Source organism: Natator depressus, chromosome 17, assembly GCF_965152275.1.
Source record: "Natator depressus isolate rNatDep1 chromosome 17, rNatDep2.hap1, whole genome shotgun sequence".
Classification (NCBI taxonomy): Eukaryota; Metazoa; Chordata; order Testudines; family Cheloniidae; genus Natator; species Natator depressus.
In genome coordinates, this window is record NC_134250.1 from 5,037,739 (window position 1) to 5,054,620 (window position 16,882).

A 16,882-nucleotide genomic window follows, 5' to 3' on the forward strand; every position below is an offset into this window, starting at 1 on the left:
AAATGGAAAAATCAACAGAATTTGACTTCATCAAATACAAAGAACATTAACTGTTCCTACAGATTTAAAAAACAAAACAAAACCCCACCAACATAAAAATGAGGAGTTTCTTTATCTGATCTAGGGAGATCTTCAATTGAGCCTTACTTTGAGCTATGAAATGTTCTTATTACATAGTGTTTAGCAATCCCATAAGAGATCTGAGACCCAGTCACTGTGTCTGGAGTCCAATCTGGGAGATTAGACTAGACAGCCCAATAGGCTTCCTTCCAAAGCAGGAGACCAAAAACAGCATTATCGGTACTCAAAGTGAAAAAGCACTATAAGCAATTGAAAGTGAGAGGCTCCTTTTAAAGTGAATGGGTTACACACATTCTTTGCATCAAGATTTACAAATACCACTAAAATGACAGGTGAAGAGAACCTTAGATAACACTGTATTCTAAAGACATTACACCCCCATTTCCACTCCTGTTCTTAACTGATTAATGCCATACTTAAATAAATTAGTCAGGCTCCTCAAATGCCTGACAAGAAATGTTTTGAAGAGAGGCATAATTTGCCTGTGTTATGACAGAGACTGGATCTAAGGCACAACAGGTTTATACTGAAAGGGGAAAAAGAGAGAGCAAGGATATGAAGATCAGCATTCCTTAAAGACTGCCAACAGACCTATGCTGCAGTATTGCGGTGTGATCTGTGGGCACTGGCATCATGAGTGCATTTAAAATGTAGATTCAGTCATTTTAGAAATCCTGGAAAAAACATATTGTTAGATTTTGAATTGCAGTCACCTTTATGCTGCAAGTGATCTTACGGAGTACCATTTCATTATTTTAATTTAATTCCGGTTCCACATTTAAAGATTCATACATTTCACGCCCCTCACTTAATTAAAACGTAGCTAACAACAGTGTAGCAAAATCTAAAGGAATGTGTCAAGCGGTCAGAAACCATGGTGACAGCAGTAGAGTAGAAGCAAAGACATTTGCTGGTCTACTTCTGACTTGAATGGAAACATCTTAAAATCCAGGTTCCCAGAGAAACTTCAAACTGACATTTTTTCTTAAGGATGTTCAGTAGAAGGCCCCTCCACTTTTTCTCTAACCAGTGGGAAGCTGGCACTTTACTGCAATAATTAGTGTACAGCACATGACGCAGCATTTTCAAAAATAGAAAAGCCTCTAGAATATGCGGCTCAATATTGCCGCTGATTTGGCACTGAAAAGAACAGGGGAGGAAACCTGACAAATTACTGTTAGTTCGATTGTGAATGTTTCTTTCTGTACCTGATGCTCCACCAGCAGCAGCAGCATCATCCTGGAGATCTCCTTCTTCTAGCTCCATATTACTATTATATTCCACATCATTTTCTCCAGACCTTGGTGCGAAGAAAAATCAGACCATCAGCTCCAATTAGGCATTGCAATGTTTGCCAACTCAATAGAAAAACGAAACATCCCACTACAATTTCGTAGCTTCCAAACTGCATGAACTAACAAGTCAAAATGCATCATCACTTGACTCTGAAACCGGAAACATGTCAGATTTGAAGATTTCTAAGAGGTGGAATTTTAGAACCTGATTCTGCAAGCCTTCCATATTCCTTACAAGAATATGTATCTTTAATAGTATGTTAAATATGCGGATCTAACAGTGTCCTTCAACTTTTCACTATTTAAATAGTCTAAAGTCTAAGTGTTCCACTTCTAAACAGCACTTCTATTTGTGTAGGGTATCACAGTGGTAAATTATTGTAGGATCAGAGTTAACTAATCTCTTGAAAAGAGCCTTACATGGCATTGCTGGTCAAGGACAACATGTTAAACTGAATAAGCCAACATACTGGAAATAAATCAATAAATAAACCAGTAAAAAATTGCTTGCAGACCTGGCATCTTGCATTTCTACCACATTACTACATGTGTAATTTCCGGGCCAGCTTTTGGCCTCTAATCTGTCACACATCAATCAAAGACACTGTGATATACAAAGTAAGTTGATTCTATTCTGATGGGAACTGACATTAGGCCAAGAGGACAACAATTTTGGGTAAGTTTTTGCAGTCACTCACATAGTCTCTTCATCAATATCATTCTCTTCAGTGTTACTAGTAGCTGTTGAACTAGCAGAGGAGCTGCTGCCATCTAGGTGGTTTACCTCATCTTCACCAGCAAGGTCTACATCCAGATCACCATCCGAGAGCTCATACTGGAGCAACAAAACATGAAAATTTCTGTACTGCAGAAATTTTATCTAAAGCATTTGGGTTTTTTATATTTTTATCTACAGTACATTCTAAACTGAGAAAGCAAAACCAGACGTCAGTAATATCACCCAGGAGCTGGGAAGGGTCTGAAAGTGCAATACAAGTAGATAAAATGCCTGCCTGACAGTACCATTTTAGGTAGCTAGATTCTCTGATTTGCTTACCAGATGGTCATGCCTTCGGAATCTCTCTCTCAAACAATTTTTTGCTGCTCCCTAAAAGTCTCTATCCTTACCCCTCATTATCCACTAGCTCTGAACTTGTGGAGACTAATTCATCTAACACAACACACACGCTTCTATAATTTTCCTGTAACAGTACAATGGATAGAAATAAAAACTGAAAATGGAACAGAAGAGAATTCCTACATTGAAATCTTCATGCTGGATTTTCTCCTCTTCATCATCCTTGGCATCTCTTGCTAATGCTGGAGTGGTGACACTCTCAAGTAGTACCTCAGGATTTGGTCCAGATTTCTTTGGTCTTGTTTCTGGACCATCATCATTCTGGGGGCTAAGATGAGTGTCTGGAGGTGACATGCCTCGTGATTTTTGGGTACGGGAAAGCTCAATTGCAAGTCTCTTAAATACATTTTAAAAAACAGACACATAAGTATATGCCGAAGAAAATTTGTTAAAAACAAATTACAAGAAGCAACAGCATTTCACAGATTTAAACAGATTAACATGAAAGACATTGAAACTAACTGGAAACAAAATCCAGCACCATCAGTGCTCTAAAAATAGCAACTGATATCCAAATAAACCTGACAGTGAAACAAACTTACTGGTCAGTGGCCACTATAATCAAAGATTTAAATCCATGTTTGAATTTGGCATTAAAATACACATCCAACCTCACACTTACCTCTTTAAGGTTGTTTATTTGTTGGATGTAGCTTGTCTGAGCAGCTTCCAACTGAGTAATGTACCAGTGTTGGTCCCGACACTTTTGGAAGAAGGTAGGTGAACGCACCTGGAACCTTGAGAATGCCACAAAAATGAAATTTTGTAAATGCTTGAGACGTCCCACCTAAAATAATGCAATGCTTAAAACCAGGTGATAAAATTAAGCTTAAGCCTGATGGGAAATTAATTTCCCGCACACTTTTCCAGATATACTTTAATACAGAATTCTGAAATAACAGAATAGACAAACCACAAGTGATATTTTAAAAACCCAACTTGAAGGATATCTATATTTAGCCATAATGCTGCAATTTCCACTAACAAAGTTAGCTTCAATTCCATTATAAACACCCTTCCACACCCTCCTCTCTCAAAGTTCCACTAATCTCAATGACAATACCCAAAGGGGGATGGAATGCATTATTAATCCCCTTTGAAAACACATGCAGAATTTTCCTGAAATAATTTTTAATTCTCTATCTATGCATGCCCAGTACAGGCATATTAGTGTCAAGTGTAGTTTTTGCAGATGACTGCTTCATCTCAAAGGAATTTATGCACTTAAATCTTTCCCACTTCCTCTCCTAAACACACACACTCCTTTAAAGCTCATGAGAACTAAAAATCCTTTCCTTTTATGACAAAGCATGCCATAATATTTTTTAAATTAATCTAATTATTTTAATTATTTCCTACTTTGGTAATAACTGTAGTACTTTTATTAAAAAAAGCCACAGAAAACAGGTTTGTATATGCGACCAATTATCTCTCTTACCTAAGAATTACAGTGTCATTTTGTCTGTTCAAATACCCTTCATTGGCAAGCAAGTCCAATCGAAAGAATCTGTTATAACCCCAGCATTCTCCAACTTCAAAGTCAGAGGCAAACTCTCTAATTATATTTTTAGCAGGATCATTGGTGGACTGGTGAACCATCTCCACACGGTACTCATATCTAAACATGGACAAAATGAAATTAGTTGGAACAGTAACAAACATCACCAGATTTCAGTGTAAGAAAAATGCATATGGTATGTTTGTTTCAGGTCAAGTTAAGTTACTACGAGCATCACATTTTAAAAAGAAATAGGATTTCCAATTAAGAAGGTGATTCAGCAAGAAAAGAATCTAGAGTGGAAAGTGAACAGCATGTTGATGGTTTTTGGGTAATATACAAATTTTAAGAGGTAAAGGTATAAGGCTGAGCTTACAGGCAAAAAATACTACATTTTAGGACAGGCTGAAGGACTGTGTATTTATAAACTACAACAGTTTAATGACACAGATCAGGATTTCTCTCAATGCTAGGCCCTAATGATTCTGCATTACCGCTTCACAGCTGTCACTCTAGGCTGCTGGTGCCAAGGGCTAACTGTGTCAGGGCTGATAAAATCTGAAGTCAAAGCTCTGTGCATTTGCCAGTCTACTCTACATGAGAAATAAGTGCAATATGATTGACAGTAGCTGGGCTGTAAGATGAAGACAGACTTCTCAAATAGAATTGAACAAGTGAATTAAAAAGGGACAATTTGAAATCTAAACAATTAAAAAAAAAACTAGCTCCAGGAGTCCCTGCCAGCTCTTAAATCCCTGTGTCGATTTTTAACGTTTTACAATCTTTTTCCTGTCTTTCAGACAGGAACAGAACAGAATTCTCCTATCCGCATGTGCACAGAGGAAACAGTCAAACCAACTACAGAAAATACTGTCAAATGCATAATCAAACTGAAAAGAGGAAAATATATATTTTCTCTCCTTAACTTTTCAATTATATGTAGCTTCAAGTTTGAAATATGATTTTCAAGTTCACTGTGTCCTTTAAACTTTCATTTAAGATTATTTTGGGGTCTGTTGAATACACTTTATAATGGTTGAAAGCGATTTTGGGACTATACGTGCACAAAATACATTTCTATCAAGTTCTTGCTATCCTTTGCAAGTATGTGAAAATGGCAGAAAGCAGTTGCACCTGAGCATTAGAAAATTACCATCATTACTTTCACAATTCTTAGAAAACGCTCTTTAGTAAGGTGGATATTGTATTACTTTCTATGGGTGCCCTTAAGGCGCATCCTTCTCAGCCTAGCTGCACAGGTGCCATGACAACACAATAGTAAAACACACCACTTAGGCCTGATCTACCCGTCAACCTTGGGTCAACCTAGTTATGTCACTCAGGGTTGTACAAATTCAGTTAAACCAACCTAAGTCCTGGTATAGACACCGTTAGGTGACAGAAGAATACTTCAGTGAACATAGCTAGTGCCTCTTGAGGGGGTAGATTAACTGCAGTGATGGAAAAACCCCTTCTGTCACTGTAGTAAGTGACTACAGAGCAGCGGTGTAGCCCCAGCACAGCAGCTGTGTCATTGTAATGCTTGTAGTGTAGCCATACCCTCAGACTGCCTCTGCAACAGTGCTGAAAGGGGAAGGCACATACAAATGATATGGTGCCAATGAAATACATATATGCAAAAAAGACATGCAGGTTCTCCGCCATCCCATGCAACGCTAATTGTGAAATGGCAAGAGCACTGCAGATGGTGGAGTGTCTCTAGTACTAAGTGTTATCAAGTGGTCTTAATGTGAAGAGGCAAGCCCCACCCCATAATGCATCTTATTGTTCTGGATGTGTGGAAGACAAGGTTTTAAAAAGCTTGCATTATGTTTTGCTTATTAAAGTCCGCTAACATCGGCCAGTATCTCTTGTTTCAGTCTCATGGTGCTAGCATGAATGCTCGGTCATTTTATGAAAAGCCTCTCTCCAAATAGGCCTAGAATCCCTCTCCTTAGAACTCTTGCAGACCTCAAATCCAAAATTATGCCTGAACTCCTCTTCCTCACCTGAAAGGCTCCCCACTCAGTTGTCAGTCCCTTCAACATCACTATTAACATATCCCTCCATAGCAGGCTCAGCACATTACTTAGTTTCAATTCTTTCCTCTTCTCAATCAGAGCATGTCACTCAGCTATCAAATTGTGCTTTCTAAGCCTGGCAAGTCAGTCTTTCATAGGAAAAGGAATTTTAAGCAGAGATTCAGTCCCACAAGTTCCTGCTCCTCCAGCAGCTAAACCAGCCTCTACACCTCCAGTCAGCAGTTGCATTCTAAGTTTTAAACAGAACCAGAAAATGTTCTGAGAAGTTAAAAGCTGCAGAAAGTGTCCTATTAAACTAAAGAGAGTCTTGAGACATTTAGACATATTTTGGAGACAGGCACGTAAAAAATGTTATTTTTTGGAGCAACTGTGGACTTTAAAGGGCAAGGTTATAATATTGGCAGTTATAACATGATTTTGATTTATCGGAGGGCTAAAGGACTGTACAATGGTCATTTTATAGCATCTCTCAGCTGAACTCTTCCTTTGGGTCAGAGTGGTCTAGCTGACCAAGCAAAGGACTGGAAGTTGAGATCCGAGTTCTGTTGACAGGTCTATTGCTGACTTGTTTGTCCTTCTGCAGGCCTACTTAACCTCTGCGCCTCATCTTATCTACTTGTAAAATGGGACGAGGGGCCTGATCCAAAGCCTGGTGAAGTCAACAGGAATCTTCATCTGCTTCAGTAAGCTTTGGATCAGGTCCTAGCAGAGACATGAGGCTGAATACACTTTTGTAAAGCTCTTTAAACTCCTTGGATGAGAGACATAAAAAGTGTAAATAGACATTTCCTTACTTGGATGTTTCTGGCAATCCAGCTGAGAGCTCTAGAAACACAGACAAGTAGTAACCACGCACAACTCCATTTCCATCCTTAAAAAGAAGTTAGGAGGTACAATTATTAAAATCATCTGTTATTGTAGAAAATAAATTCAGAATCTCAACACACAATTTCCTACAGCCTCAGTCAGAACAGTAACATATGAAATGGACTTAAACCGTGTCCTGACTAAAAACAGCTACCATAGCCTGAATGGAGGTAGAAATCAACAGACATCTAGAAAATGTGCATATGACTGTAGTATCTGGGTGGCAGGCTGTATCTCACGATAGAAAACTCGGAAGTTAAAATTCCTATTCTTCTTCTTGTATTTCAGTAGTTCAAACAAGTGTAAACAGAAATAGTTTGGCAAGTGCTTCTACATACTGTAGAATTGATTTTTCATATAAAATGTTGTATATGGAGGGCAATAAAAGTGACTGGCAGATTTTTAAGCTTGAGAGTATTACAACCCTTTTTCCTCTCACATCAAAATTTAATGAGGATTTAAATATCTAGTTATCTGAAATACTAGAGAGCAGAATTCCAAAACCCTTTTATTTTGGGGGCTGAAGCAAAATGAAGTTGTGTTTTCTAATCTGTATATTGAAAACTAACCAACCAAGATTCATTAAAGAGTTATGTTAAGCAGCACTCAGATTACAACAAAAATCAGCAAAGCCTTCTCCCTCACAATAGTGTAAGCCAAAGATTAAGTGTTAGTCTTGAATTTCCTGGGTTTTGACATGTGTCATAACATACCATTGTTTAAAAATAGCATTTTTATACCTTTTGACAATGGCACATACAGGGTTGATCCTGACTAAGATATAGCTGTTGCTGTATTCAAATCACTAAACTATAAGAACATTTTTACTCCATGCACAATTTAAACAGCACCCAGAACTGCCTTAAAAAATTGACCAAACGGGAGGATTGGGGAAAGGCAAAACTCAGAGCTTCATGTTCCAACATTCATGCAGAGCCAATGCCACAGTGGTCTGAATGTTGCACTTCAATGAGATTTCGTAAGAAATGTCATTCACACTGGATATTTCTTCTATTTCAGCGATGGATATCAGAAATGTACAAGAGAAATTCCTCTCAGAAAACAAAACCCTCTCCCCTCCTCCCAACTTCCCAAAACAGTTTCAGGCACACACAGACCCAACTATGTATGGGTATAAGTACAACAAGTGGTAAACTAGTTTAGGCCCCAATCCTGCAAACAAGTAAGCACATATATATTATAGGTGCAACAGGTAGCAACACCTATTAAGGCTGCACAATACTTGTCACTATAAAACCCTGTTTTCTGTTGCTTATTATAACTAACAATTTGGCTGAAGTTTTCCACTTGCCTCAGGCTGAATTTTACTAGAAAATTTCAGTCATTTCTGAGAATGAGGCTAAGGAAAAAACCCGTTTTGCCCACATTAAATTGTGGAGACCTTTTCTTTGAACAGCTCTAGTGAGCCATGCCGTGACCAGAGACTTGAAATTTGGCAGGCATGGCTTGTGTCAGGGATACGCCTTTTCCCATTCCTGTGAAAATCTGCCCCTTTGAAAAAGTGGTTTGCACACATTCAGTAGAGACTTCTTTACTAAGCATGCTTGAGCCTCTCAGAGCTCCTAGTGCTCAGACTGCACGTGTGCCATCCTCACAGAGCACCTGAGCATGCTCCACCTCAGGGCTACAGAGGCTCAGAAGCACTTTCCCTACAATTGCTGATCTTGGATACTTTGAGCCAGGGAGGAGCTAGGCTCTAAGTGAGAGCAGGGAGCCGGTCTCCTCTCCTCTAAAATGACCCCTCTGCTGGACCAAGGTAGAGCAGAGGCAGAAGGCACCTGACTTGAATACAGAGAAGACAAGAGATGAACTGAGGGGCAGGGAAAGCAGTAGACTGGGACAAGGAGCCTGGTGAGACTGGAAGGATGAGGAGGGAAGAGAGAAACTAACAGCTGGGGGGGGGGGGGGAGGCTGGAATAAGCTGGGCAAGGAAACTGCGAAAAGAGCTGGAGAGACACTCTGACATGAAGTTGGGTACAGAAGGAGACCTGGGACTCACTCAGCAAAGAGAGAACGGGAAGGAGCTGTGGATGGGAGACAGATTGGAAGAGGAGTCCAAGTATGGAGAATGAAGACACTGGGAAGAGACAGACTGGATGAAGAAGTGAGAGGGGGCAACTGGAACTGGTTAGGCAAGAAGACTGGCACTTAGATGAGAAGCCTGAGTAACAGAGAGTGGATTGGGTACGCAAAAGGAATGAGACAGAGCCAGGACTGGTACAGGGAAAGGTTAGAGGGGACAAGCTTGGGGGAGACTGGCAGAATTCTTTGCTCACTTCAGTACACTCCCCTTAGGAGCCTGGAATAGAACCCAAGATTCCTGAGTCTCCCCATTCCTCTTCTGTCAGCAAGCGTGTCTCATCCCCCTCTAGTGTAGTCCACATAACAGTATCTAGTTCTTATACAGTATTTTTCATGAGTAGAACTCAATTTGTTTTACAAAAGGAGGTCAATATCATTATCCCCATTTTACAGATGGGGAGACTGAGACACAGAGAAGGGAAGTCACTTCTCAAAGTCACCCAGCACGCCAGTGGCAGAGCTGGTAGCAGAATCCAGATTTCCTAAGTCCTAGTACTCTAGGCCACACTGCCTTCCATAGGGAATGGCAACTTACTATTATTATCAATCACTCCATTAGTGACCGCAGTCTACTGATAAGTCATATGGTATCTATATGACATCACTTGATGAAATTTGTTTTGTTTTTTAAACTAGGAAATCACACATGCACACACAAAACTACCTTAAAAGAATATTAAACTTGCAGTTAAATACTCAAAAACTAGGAAATGCCTGAAGGAAGGTTACCTGTCTACATGAGCAGCGATACGTATGTGCTTAAGAGTTTGCACGATTGGGGTCTAAGCTAGCTCGCTATCTAGTGTATTTATACCCGTGGATAAATTTTTGTTAGGAAAAATATTTTTAAGAGTATACAAACTCACTGGATAAACCTTTAGTCGCCAGCAAAGCCCTGACACTTGAAGAGGTGGACTGTACACAGGATCTGCCCGCTGGCGCAAAGTGCTGTTGGAAGAAGGGATGAATATTCAACAGTGAGATGGAGCAAAACCCTATCTGGGGAGGCGACAGAGAATAAATATCATTCCATTTACACGTTAGAACTATCCATTGTTGCACCACATAAAATGCAGTAGCATGTTTTGAAGCTATCACAGCAGTTAGAGATGGAAACGACCCATTACTTCATCTAATCTATTTCCATGCGACCAACTGTTCCCTATTATACTTAAAAAAAAAAAAAAAAAAAGTTTTATAATTTCCAAGCAGCCAGACTACCACAACATCCCTTGGGGCTATTCCACTGCCTAATATATCTCATTATTGGCAAAGTTCTTCTGATACTTTTCCCAATTTTCTCTACATATCATCCCACTACTTAGTGTTATCATATCATACCACACTAATAATTCCACTCCAAATATATAAAGAGCATAAGCAGCAGAGATGTAAACTTTTGTTCTTTCCCCACTACTCAGATATCTACTAACCAGGCTACATATAGTTAACTCTTAATCTTTCCTCTTAAGAAATCATCTCCTCCACCCATTCGCTTCCACCTCTTTATTTTGGTGCTTTTATCTGAACTCATTTGGCAATGCTGTTCTGGTGATGCAGTGCTCATAACCAGAACCCTAGTGCAGTCACACAGGAGCCATACAGAGAGGAATTTATCTCTCTGCTCCATGATGTGATGCCTCTGCATGTGCAGGACACAAATGCATGATTATTTTTCCTTCCTATGGTACAGATCCACTATCATCCTTATATCTTTCAGCCATTATTGCTTCCCATCTTTTTCCCCTGCATTTTCCCCAATGAACGTTTGTTTTAAGTTTGCCCTCCCACCCTACTTCCCCACAAATGTATTAGCAGCAACTGTCCTTAAATCTTCTACTAGCCATGTTTCCAACCAGTCTAGGTACCTTTGTATTATTTCTTTGTCCTCAATGGTTAATTATTTGTGTTACCGTAGCACCTAGGAACCCTAGTCAAAGATTAAGACCCCACTGTGCTAGGCACTGTAGCAACACAAAACAAAAAATGGTCCCTGCCACAAAGAGCTTATAATCTAAGTATAAGACAAGAGACGAACAGGTGGATACAGACAGACAGGGGAGAAGAAGGAAACAATGAGACAACACTGGTCAGCATGATCGGCAGTGATCTCAGCACATCAATAATCTAGCCATTGTCAAATTTCTTGTAGGCATCACGGAAAATGAGTTTTGAAGGAGGATAATGCATTAGTTTTACAGATGCTTATGGACAGCTTCTCCCAAGCATGAGGAGCAGGATGGGAGACAGCACAAACAGGCTTGTTTGAAAATATAAACAAGTTGAGCGATGGAAGCTGGCTTTGTGGGCCAATACAGAGGCAGGAGACAACCTTGATAGTGAATGAGAGATGACAGTAGGTAGGGATAAACTGGTATGAGAAGAGTCTAGGATGGAACTGGAGAAGAGGAACTGCAGACAGCAATTGTAAACAGAGCATACAGTGATCTTGGAGACAAAAGGGAGAGGCAAGTGGAGTAAGGGATGGGATTTTACAACAGGAGAGATTAAAGCATGCTTTTATTGTGAGGGGGGAAAAAGCCAGAGGAGAGTGAGAAGTTAAGTAGTATAACGGTGTTTGCAACTTTTCAATCTACTTTCAATTTTCACTACTCACTAAAATAAGTCATAATTCACAGGAAATTGCATTATAAAGTTCTAGCCTCAAATATTACTTCTAATTTAATCAAAAACAGAACATAAACTAAAATTAATTCTTTAATGGCTGCATTACCCAAAAAAAAAAAAAAAAATCAGATGATCTAGAAAGATGCAAAACTTGCAAGCTGAGCAGAATTTTAAGTGCCCATGTAGAGATCATGTAAACGTTTCTTGCAGATTTTTTTAAATTTGTGGGGTGACTAGAGAGAAGTAATTTTCCTTCAGCATGGAATTTTTTTTTAGCAGTCAGTTTACTGAACTGGTGGCTACTTTTTCTGTTCACTACTGGAGACAAAAGTCAAGAGATTTGATTCAGTTCCTCACACTTGCACACAGGTATCTTGTGGTTTTCAATATGTCTATTCAGAGGTTTAAAACCTAATACAGAACAAACGAGAAACACTCTCCTTGACATTCATGGTAATTTCTTAGGACACATTCCTACCTGAAGTTTTCCAAGACAAAGGTGGTTGAGTCATAGGCTGGTACTAATTCACTGGGGAGAAAACACAGTAGTAGAGTTGAAGAAAGTAGCATTAAATCAGAGAGTGAGATTTTCACAAGTGTTTAAGTAACTTAGAAGCAAGCACAAGTCCCATCAGGGCGTCAATAGGACTTGGACTCCTAATCACTAAAGCACTTTTGAAAATCCCACTCAAGATCTTTAAAAGGACATAAAGGTTATTAGGCTAATAGTCATACCACCACAACAGTGGTCATGTCTCTAGAAAACAGAACATAAGTACCACTGTCATTATTATTTTTTTTAATTGCAACTTCTGAAGACAGTAGTAGCTATACCAATGCATGTTAACATTCTACTATATTACATATGTCCTGGGTAGATATTACAATTTTAAGTATATCTTTGCAGCAGCAACTGATTTTGAAGGGTGTGAAAATGTTTTTATTTAAAATGAGTATCAGAATACATTAATGTATTATATGCATGTGCCATTAGTAACATCTGGGATTATTAACACTGACAAATTTTAAGACTCAATTTATTTTTCTCTTGTTAAATTGTATGTGGTTTGCATTTCCTTCAGCTTGGAAATGAAAACAGATTTGTACATTCCAGTTTACTCTAGGGTCCTGCTGAATTATATGACCTCTCACCTGGCAAGGAAGAAATACAGTTTACACAGTGGTAATAAGCTTTTAGAAAACACCAAGGAAATCAGCTACATTATGCGAACCACAAAGGCTTTCCACAAGTTTATATATAAACAAGAATTCAAATAAAAAAAAAAAAGATTGCTTTTGGAGGGTATTTTTAGAGCACACAGGACATCTGTGGGCTTCCAGTGTCAGATCCCCACCCACCCAGTGGCACTGCAATCATACATATCCCTCCTGTCCCCTAAGCAAAATGAAACGGGAACAACTCAACTGTGGTCGGGGGGGGAGGTGGACAAGAATGTCCGAAAATGATCAATTATTAACTTTAGAAAACCTAACATGATTTGCCTTGTGACAGCAAGGGATGACGATTACTTAACTAAGGCAAATCTAAAACTACAGATTTTTAGTATTTAAAGAGAAGGAACTGCTTTGTGGCTGGAGAAACAAAACAACCGAAATATATCATGTTTCAGCGCAGACCTGTAGTAAAAGAGACCATCAGTTGCTACCACCTCCTTTAAAATAAACACACTTCAGGCTATATTTTAAAAGCCTGCCAAACTGATGTTTGGTTGATATGGTTAGAAAGATTTGAGTAATTTTAAAATTACTCAAATGCAAAATTATCTCCAAATTTTATAGAAACCCTGCATGTTCGTTTTAAATGTAAAATGCTGCAGCCACCCATCTTAACAAGTGCACAGATTTCTGCATAAACCAGCACCAATGGCTCCTTTCTGAAAGTGAGTTGTGCCAGCAAATCATTTGGGCTTTATTATATACTAAAGGTGACTTGTACAGGCATCTCCTGAGACCCCTTCCACGTTTATTGTGCCACATGAGCATTTGCCAATAAGAGAGCCCTACAATTATAGGCTGACTGCCCCCAATAGCAAGGGTAAGAAGGGTCATCAGTATACAAATGATTCAAAACCTATTCCTTCACACCAACTGGATCCCACTTCTAATGCTAGGATGTAACATCAATTACAAGTGGAGTCCTCATGGAGGATAAAAACAAGACTCTGAAGGAGGTGAGCAGAATTGGGTAAGTGATCGATTATTTTTAGCACATGGAAATAAATACAGACCCAGCATTCAGCCTGAGAAGCCAAGCCAAATACTGGAGAGAAATCTTCCCCCACTGGCTACCACTGCAGTAGCCCTAATGGTTAAAGTAGCTTTCAGGATGGATTTGGGGAGCTCTCCAGCAGCAAATCCTCCAGTTACTCCCTATTTCCCATCCCTCCAAAGCCGCAGCAGAATTTGCTCTTACACTGCAGTTTTTGAATATTTTATACATTAGGAGAATTTTTCTCCACACTAACCATTCCACAATGCTCAAAACCATTCAGATGTTTGTGAAGTTAATTTTTTGTTGTGGGTTTTTTTTGTTTGTTTTGTAAGACTAAACCAAACTGCTTTAATGCTTTAGCTTTCAAGGTCAAACAAAAACTTGCAAAATAAAGCAAATGCCAGGCTGTACCTTGTGAAGTCTGGAGGGACAGGAGTAGTGACAAAGGATGCCATAGGCTTCCGGTGAACCTGCTGAAACATCATCAGAATCTCCGAGCTTTTAGATATCAACTCACTCTTACTGCATGATCGTAGCTGCAGAGAAGAAAGCAGATAAATTACAATATCATTAAAGAAAACCCACAGATTTTGGCTTAATTTTTTAAATGAAGACGTGTCAATACAGGAGGTAACATCTACTGCAGGTTCAGAGAGAAAGACAACAATAGTGCTTTCCATATTGACAGAGAGTTATGTTTGTTAGAGCTTCCTTTGAATTTGTCTGTTTTCAAGGTTGTAAAAAAAGTGGTGGTGGCAACAAATTTCCATATTGTTCCCATAATTGTTTTTACAAGAAATTAAATAAAATTAAGCCACTCTCTACTCACATGATTTTGAGGGCTCTTGAACCCTAATTGAGAATTATAGTGCTGTAGTATTTAAACAATTTTAAAGTGTTTTAAAAATTTCATTAGCAGCTACTGTGTACTAAGGTGACTTTTCAGTCTGAAGGTCATAATTATTTGTACTAGGTACAGGTGTGTTTGTTTTATCTTGTCACTGCCCCAGGCAAAGTACTATACCGGCTGTGACCTCTGTTATTATGCAATGTATAGGTGAAACTTGACTAGGCTTTGACATGATTAAAGTTTAATCTATTATATAACCCAGTACATTAAGGAGGGTGTTTTACACTTTCCCTCCTTAGTTTTCTGTGGCACTCTTACTCTTAAACAGTTTTATATTCATTTTTAATTCAAATGAGCTTTAAGCCAATACTCAAACCAACTAATCAAAAAGTACATTATCTCACAAAAGAACAATCTGGAATATAAATGTAACCTCCCTTCCTTCAATTCAGCACACAAAGCCAAAATGTTTTAAGTGTGTAATAAAGTGTACCTTTTCAACACTAGATGCTTCAAGTAATAACAACCACTTCTGAACAAAGAAAGAGGGGAAATAATCTAATCTTGTGTCCTTTGAACAGCTGGAAACAGACATTTTAAATAGTTAAGTAGTTGCAAAAATAACTAAATATACTCTACTTCTTCTGTATAATTGAAAGGTAGGAACAGTGTGCCTGAGCTGTAAATGTAAAACTTTCTACCACACTCAGACAAGAACAATTATATGCATTTTTGATATTACATCAATAAAAAGAATATAAAATTTAAAGCCTCTTGATAACTGGTGCACGTATAATGTAACTTTTTAAAGAGTTCTAGTAAACCTCAGAAATTTGGGAGATACAGAGACATCTGTCTACTGCTTAAGAATCATGGCTACAGTAAATATTTGAAATATGACTTAAGTTACCTATCTTTTTTTGGGGTATGGTCTTATAGTTCCAGTTCACTGTATTTTAATGAGTTCTATACAATACAAAACTGCTCTGCAAAGATGCAAATGGATTGAAATCCTTACCACATTAAAAGGGTGAAAAAAGTTAAAAAAAAAAAAAGTCCTCATCTACAGAGGTCACTCTATAGCAAAAAAGGGTTTTGGAATGTAGTGGAAACAGAAAGAAAATAAAAAAAACAGGCCCACACACAACATATAGCAGGATTTGCTGAAGAACACTAGCTGGTGCATGAAAATATGGTTCTGAAAAAAGCTGCCTCAAGTGCAGGGGGCGAAGGGCATTTCCAGAACAGGTGGTGAATTTGAGCTAATACCATTCACTGGAACACAGAAAAAAAGAATACAGAACGCTGTGCCATCTTCCCACAGCTGCTGTCTGAGAGCTCCAGAGCCTTTGCTGCATCTCATAACTTTCCATAACTGCAGAGTGAAAACTGGCCAGTTCTGCTTTTTTGTTTTAATTATTGCTATTCATAACCTGTGGGCAAAAATCAGTCTTGTGCTCCAAGCACTAAGCTATGCTAAATAAATGAATAAATAATAAATGTTGTCTTTTCATAACTGCTAATTACTTCTGTACTAGCTATTCAAAAGACAGAAGAGATTAAATCAAAGGTTGTTCCTGATTTAGAGATGGAAGCCACAGTTAGTTTTTTTTTTTTAAAAGGAATTTTGGGTGACTTATCTAAACCCAGTTCAACCTTACTGATTAATGCATAATTTAGAGTAACAAAAGAGGCAAGTTCATCAAGCGTCTTCATGTAGCTTCCAACATTTTAACTGTGGGGTGGTGGTGGTGGTTTTTGATTTTTTTTTTTTTTTAAATCACCTGGTGTTCTACTTCTTGCAGCAGGGACTCCAGAAGTTCAGTTTCTTGGGTGAGTGATGTCTTTTGACCTGTTTAAAAGAAATGAGATCATGTGTCTTGTGGTGATGGTGCTTTTTTGTTGTTGGTTTTTGTTTTGTTTTTAAAGAAATGAACCTCCCTTTTGGAGATTGCTCTAAATTTAAGGTAAAGGATTTCTAAATATATCAAGGTTGATAGAGAACACATTTTAAAGGAAGCCTGTCTTTTTAATTAGAGCTGCAGTGAATGATTCACTTGAGGTTTAAGACATTAATGAAGCGTTCTTGGTGTCCCAGAAATGACAGAAGCTTTTGAGAGAAGAGCAGATCTGGATTTCATTGAACT

General features: G+C 38.5%; 1 protein-coding gene across 2 annotated transcripts in view; it reads right to left on the bottom strand.

Annotated features, from left to right (window-relative positions):
• TRIM37 (tripartite motif containing 37) overlaps positions 1-16,882 on the bottom strand; it is a 46,605-nt gene that overhangs the window by 16,234 nt on the left and 13,489 nt on the right. For both annotated transcript variants that reach the window (XM_074974980.1, XM_074974981.1), the window contains exons 8-17: positions 16,520-16,587; positions 14,297-14,421; positions 12,131-12,181; positions 9,891-9,972; positions 6,849-6,925; positions 3,953-4,132; positions 3,137-3,251; positions 2,638-2,850; positions 2,075-2,211; positions 1,290-1,381 (exon numbers count right to left, since the gene is read on the bottom strand). In XM_074974980.1, the coding sequence (XP_074831081.1) occupies positions 1,290-1,381; positions 2,075-2,211; positions 2,638-2,850; positions 3,137-3,251; positions 3,953-4,132; positions 6,849-6,925; positions 9,891-9,972; positions 12,131-12,181; positions 14,297-14,421; positions 16,520-16,587 (1,140 nt within the window). The remainder of the gene's footprint in view (positions 1-1,289; positions 1,382-2,074; positions 2,212-2,637; positions 2,851-3,136; positions 3,252-3,952; positions 4,133-6,848; positions 6,926-9,890; positions 9,973-12,130; positions 12,182-14,296; positions 14,422-16,519; positions 16,588-16,882) is intronic.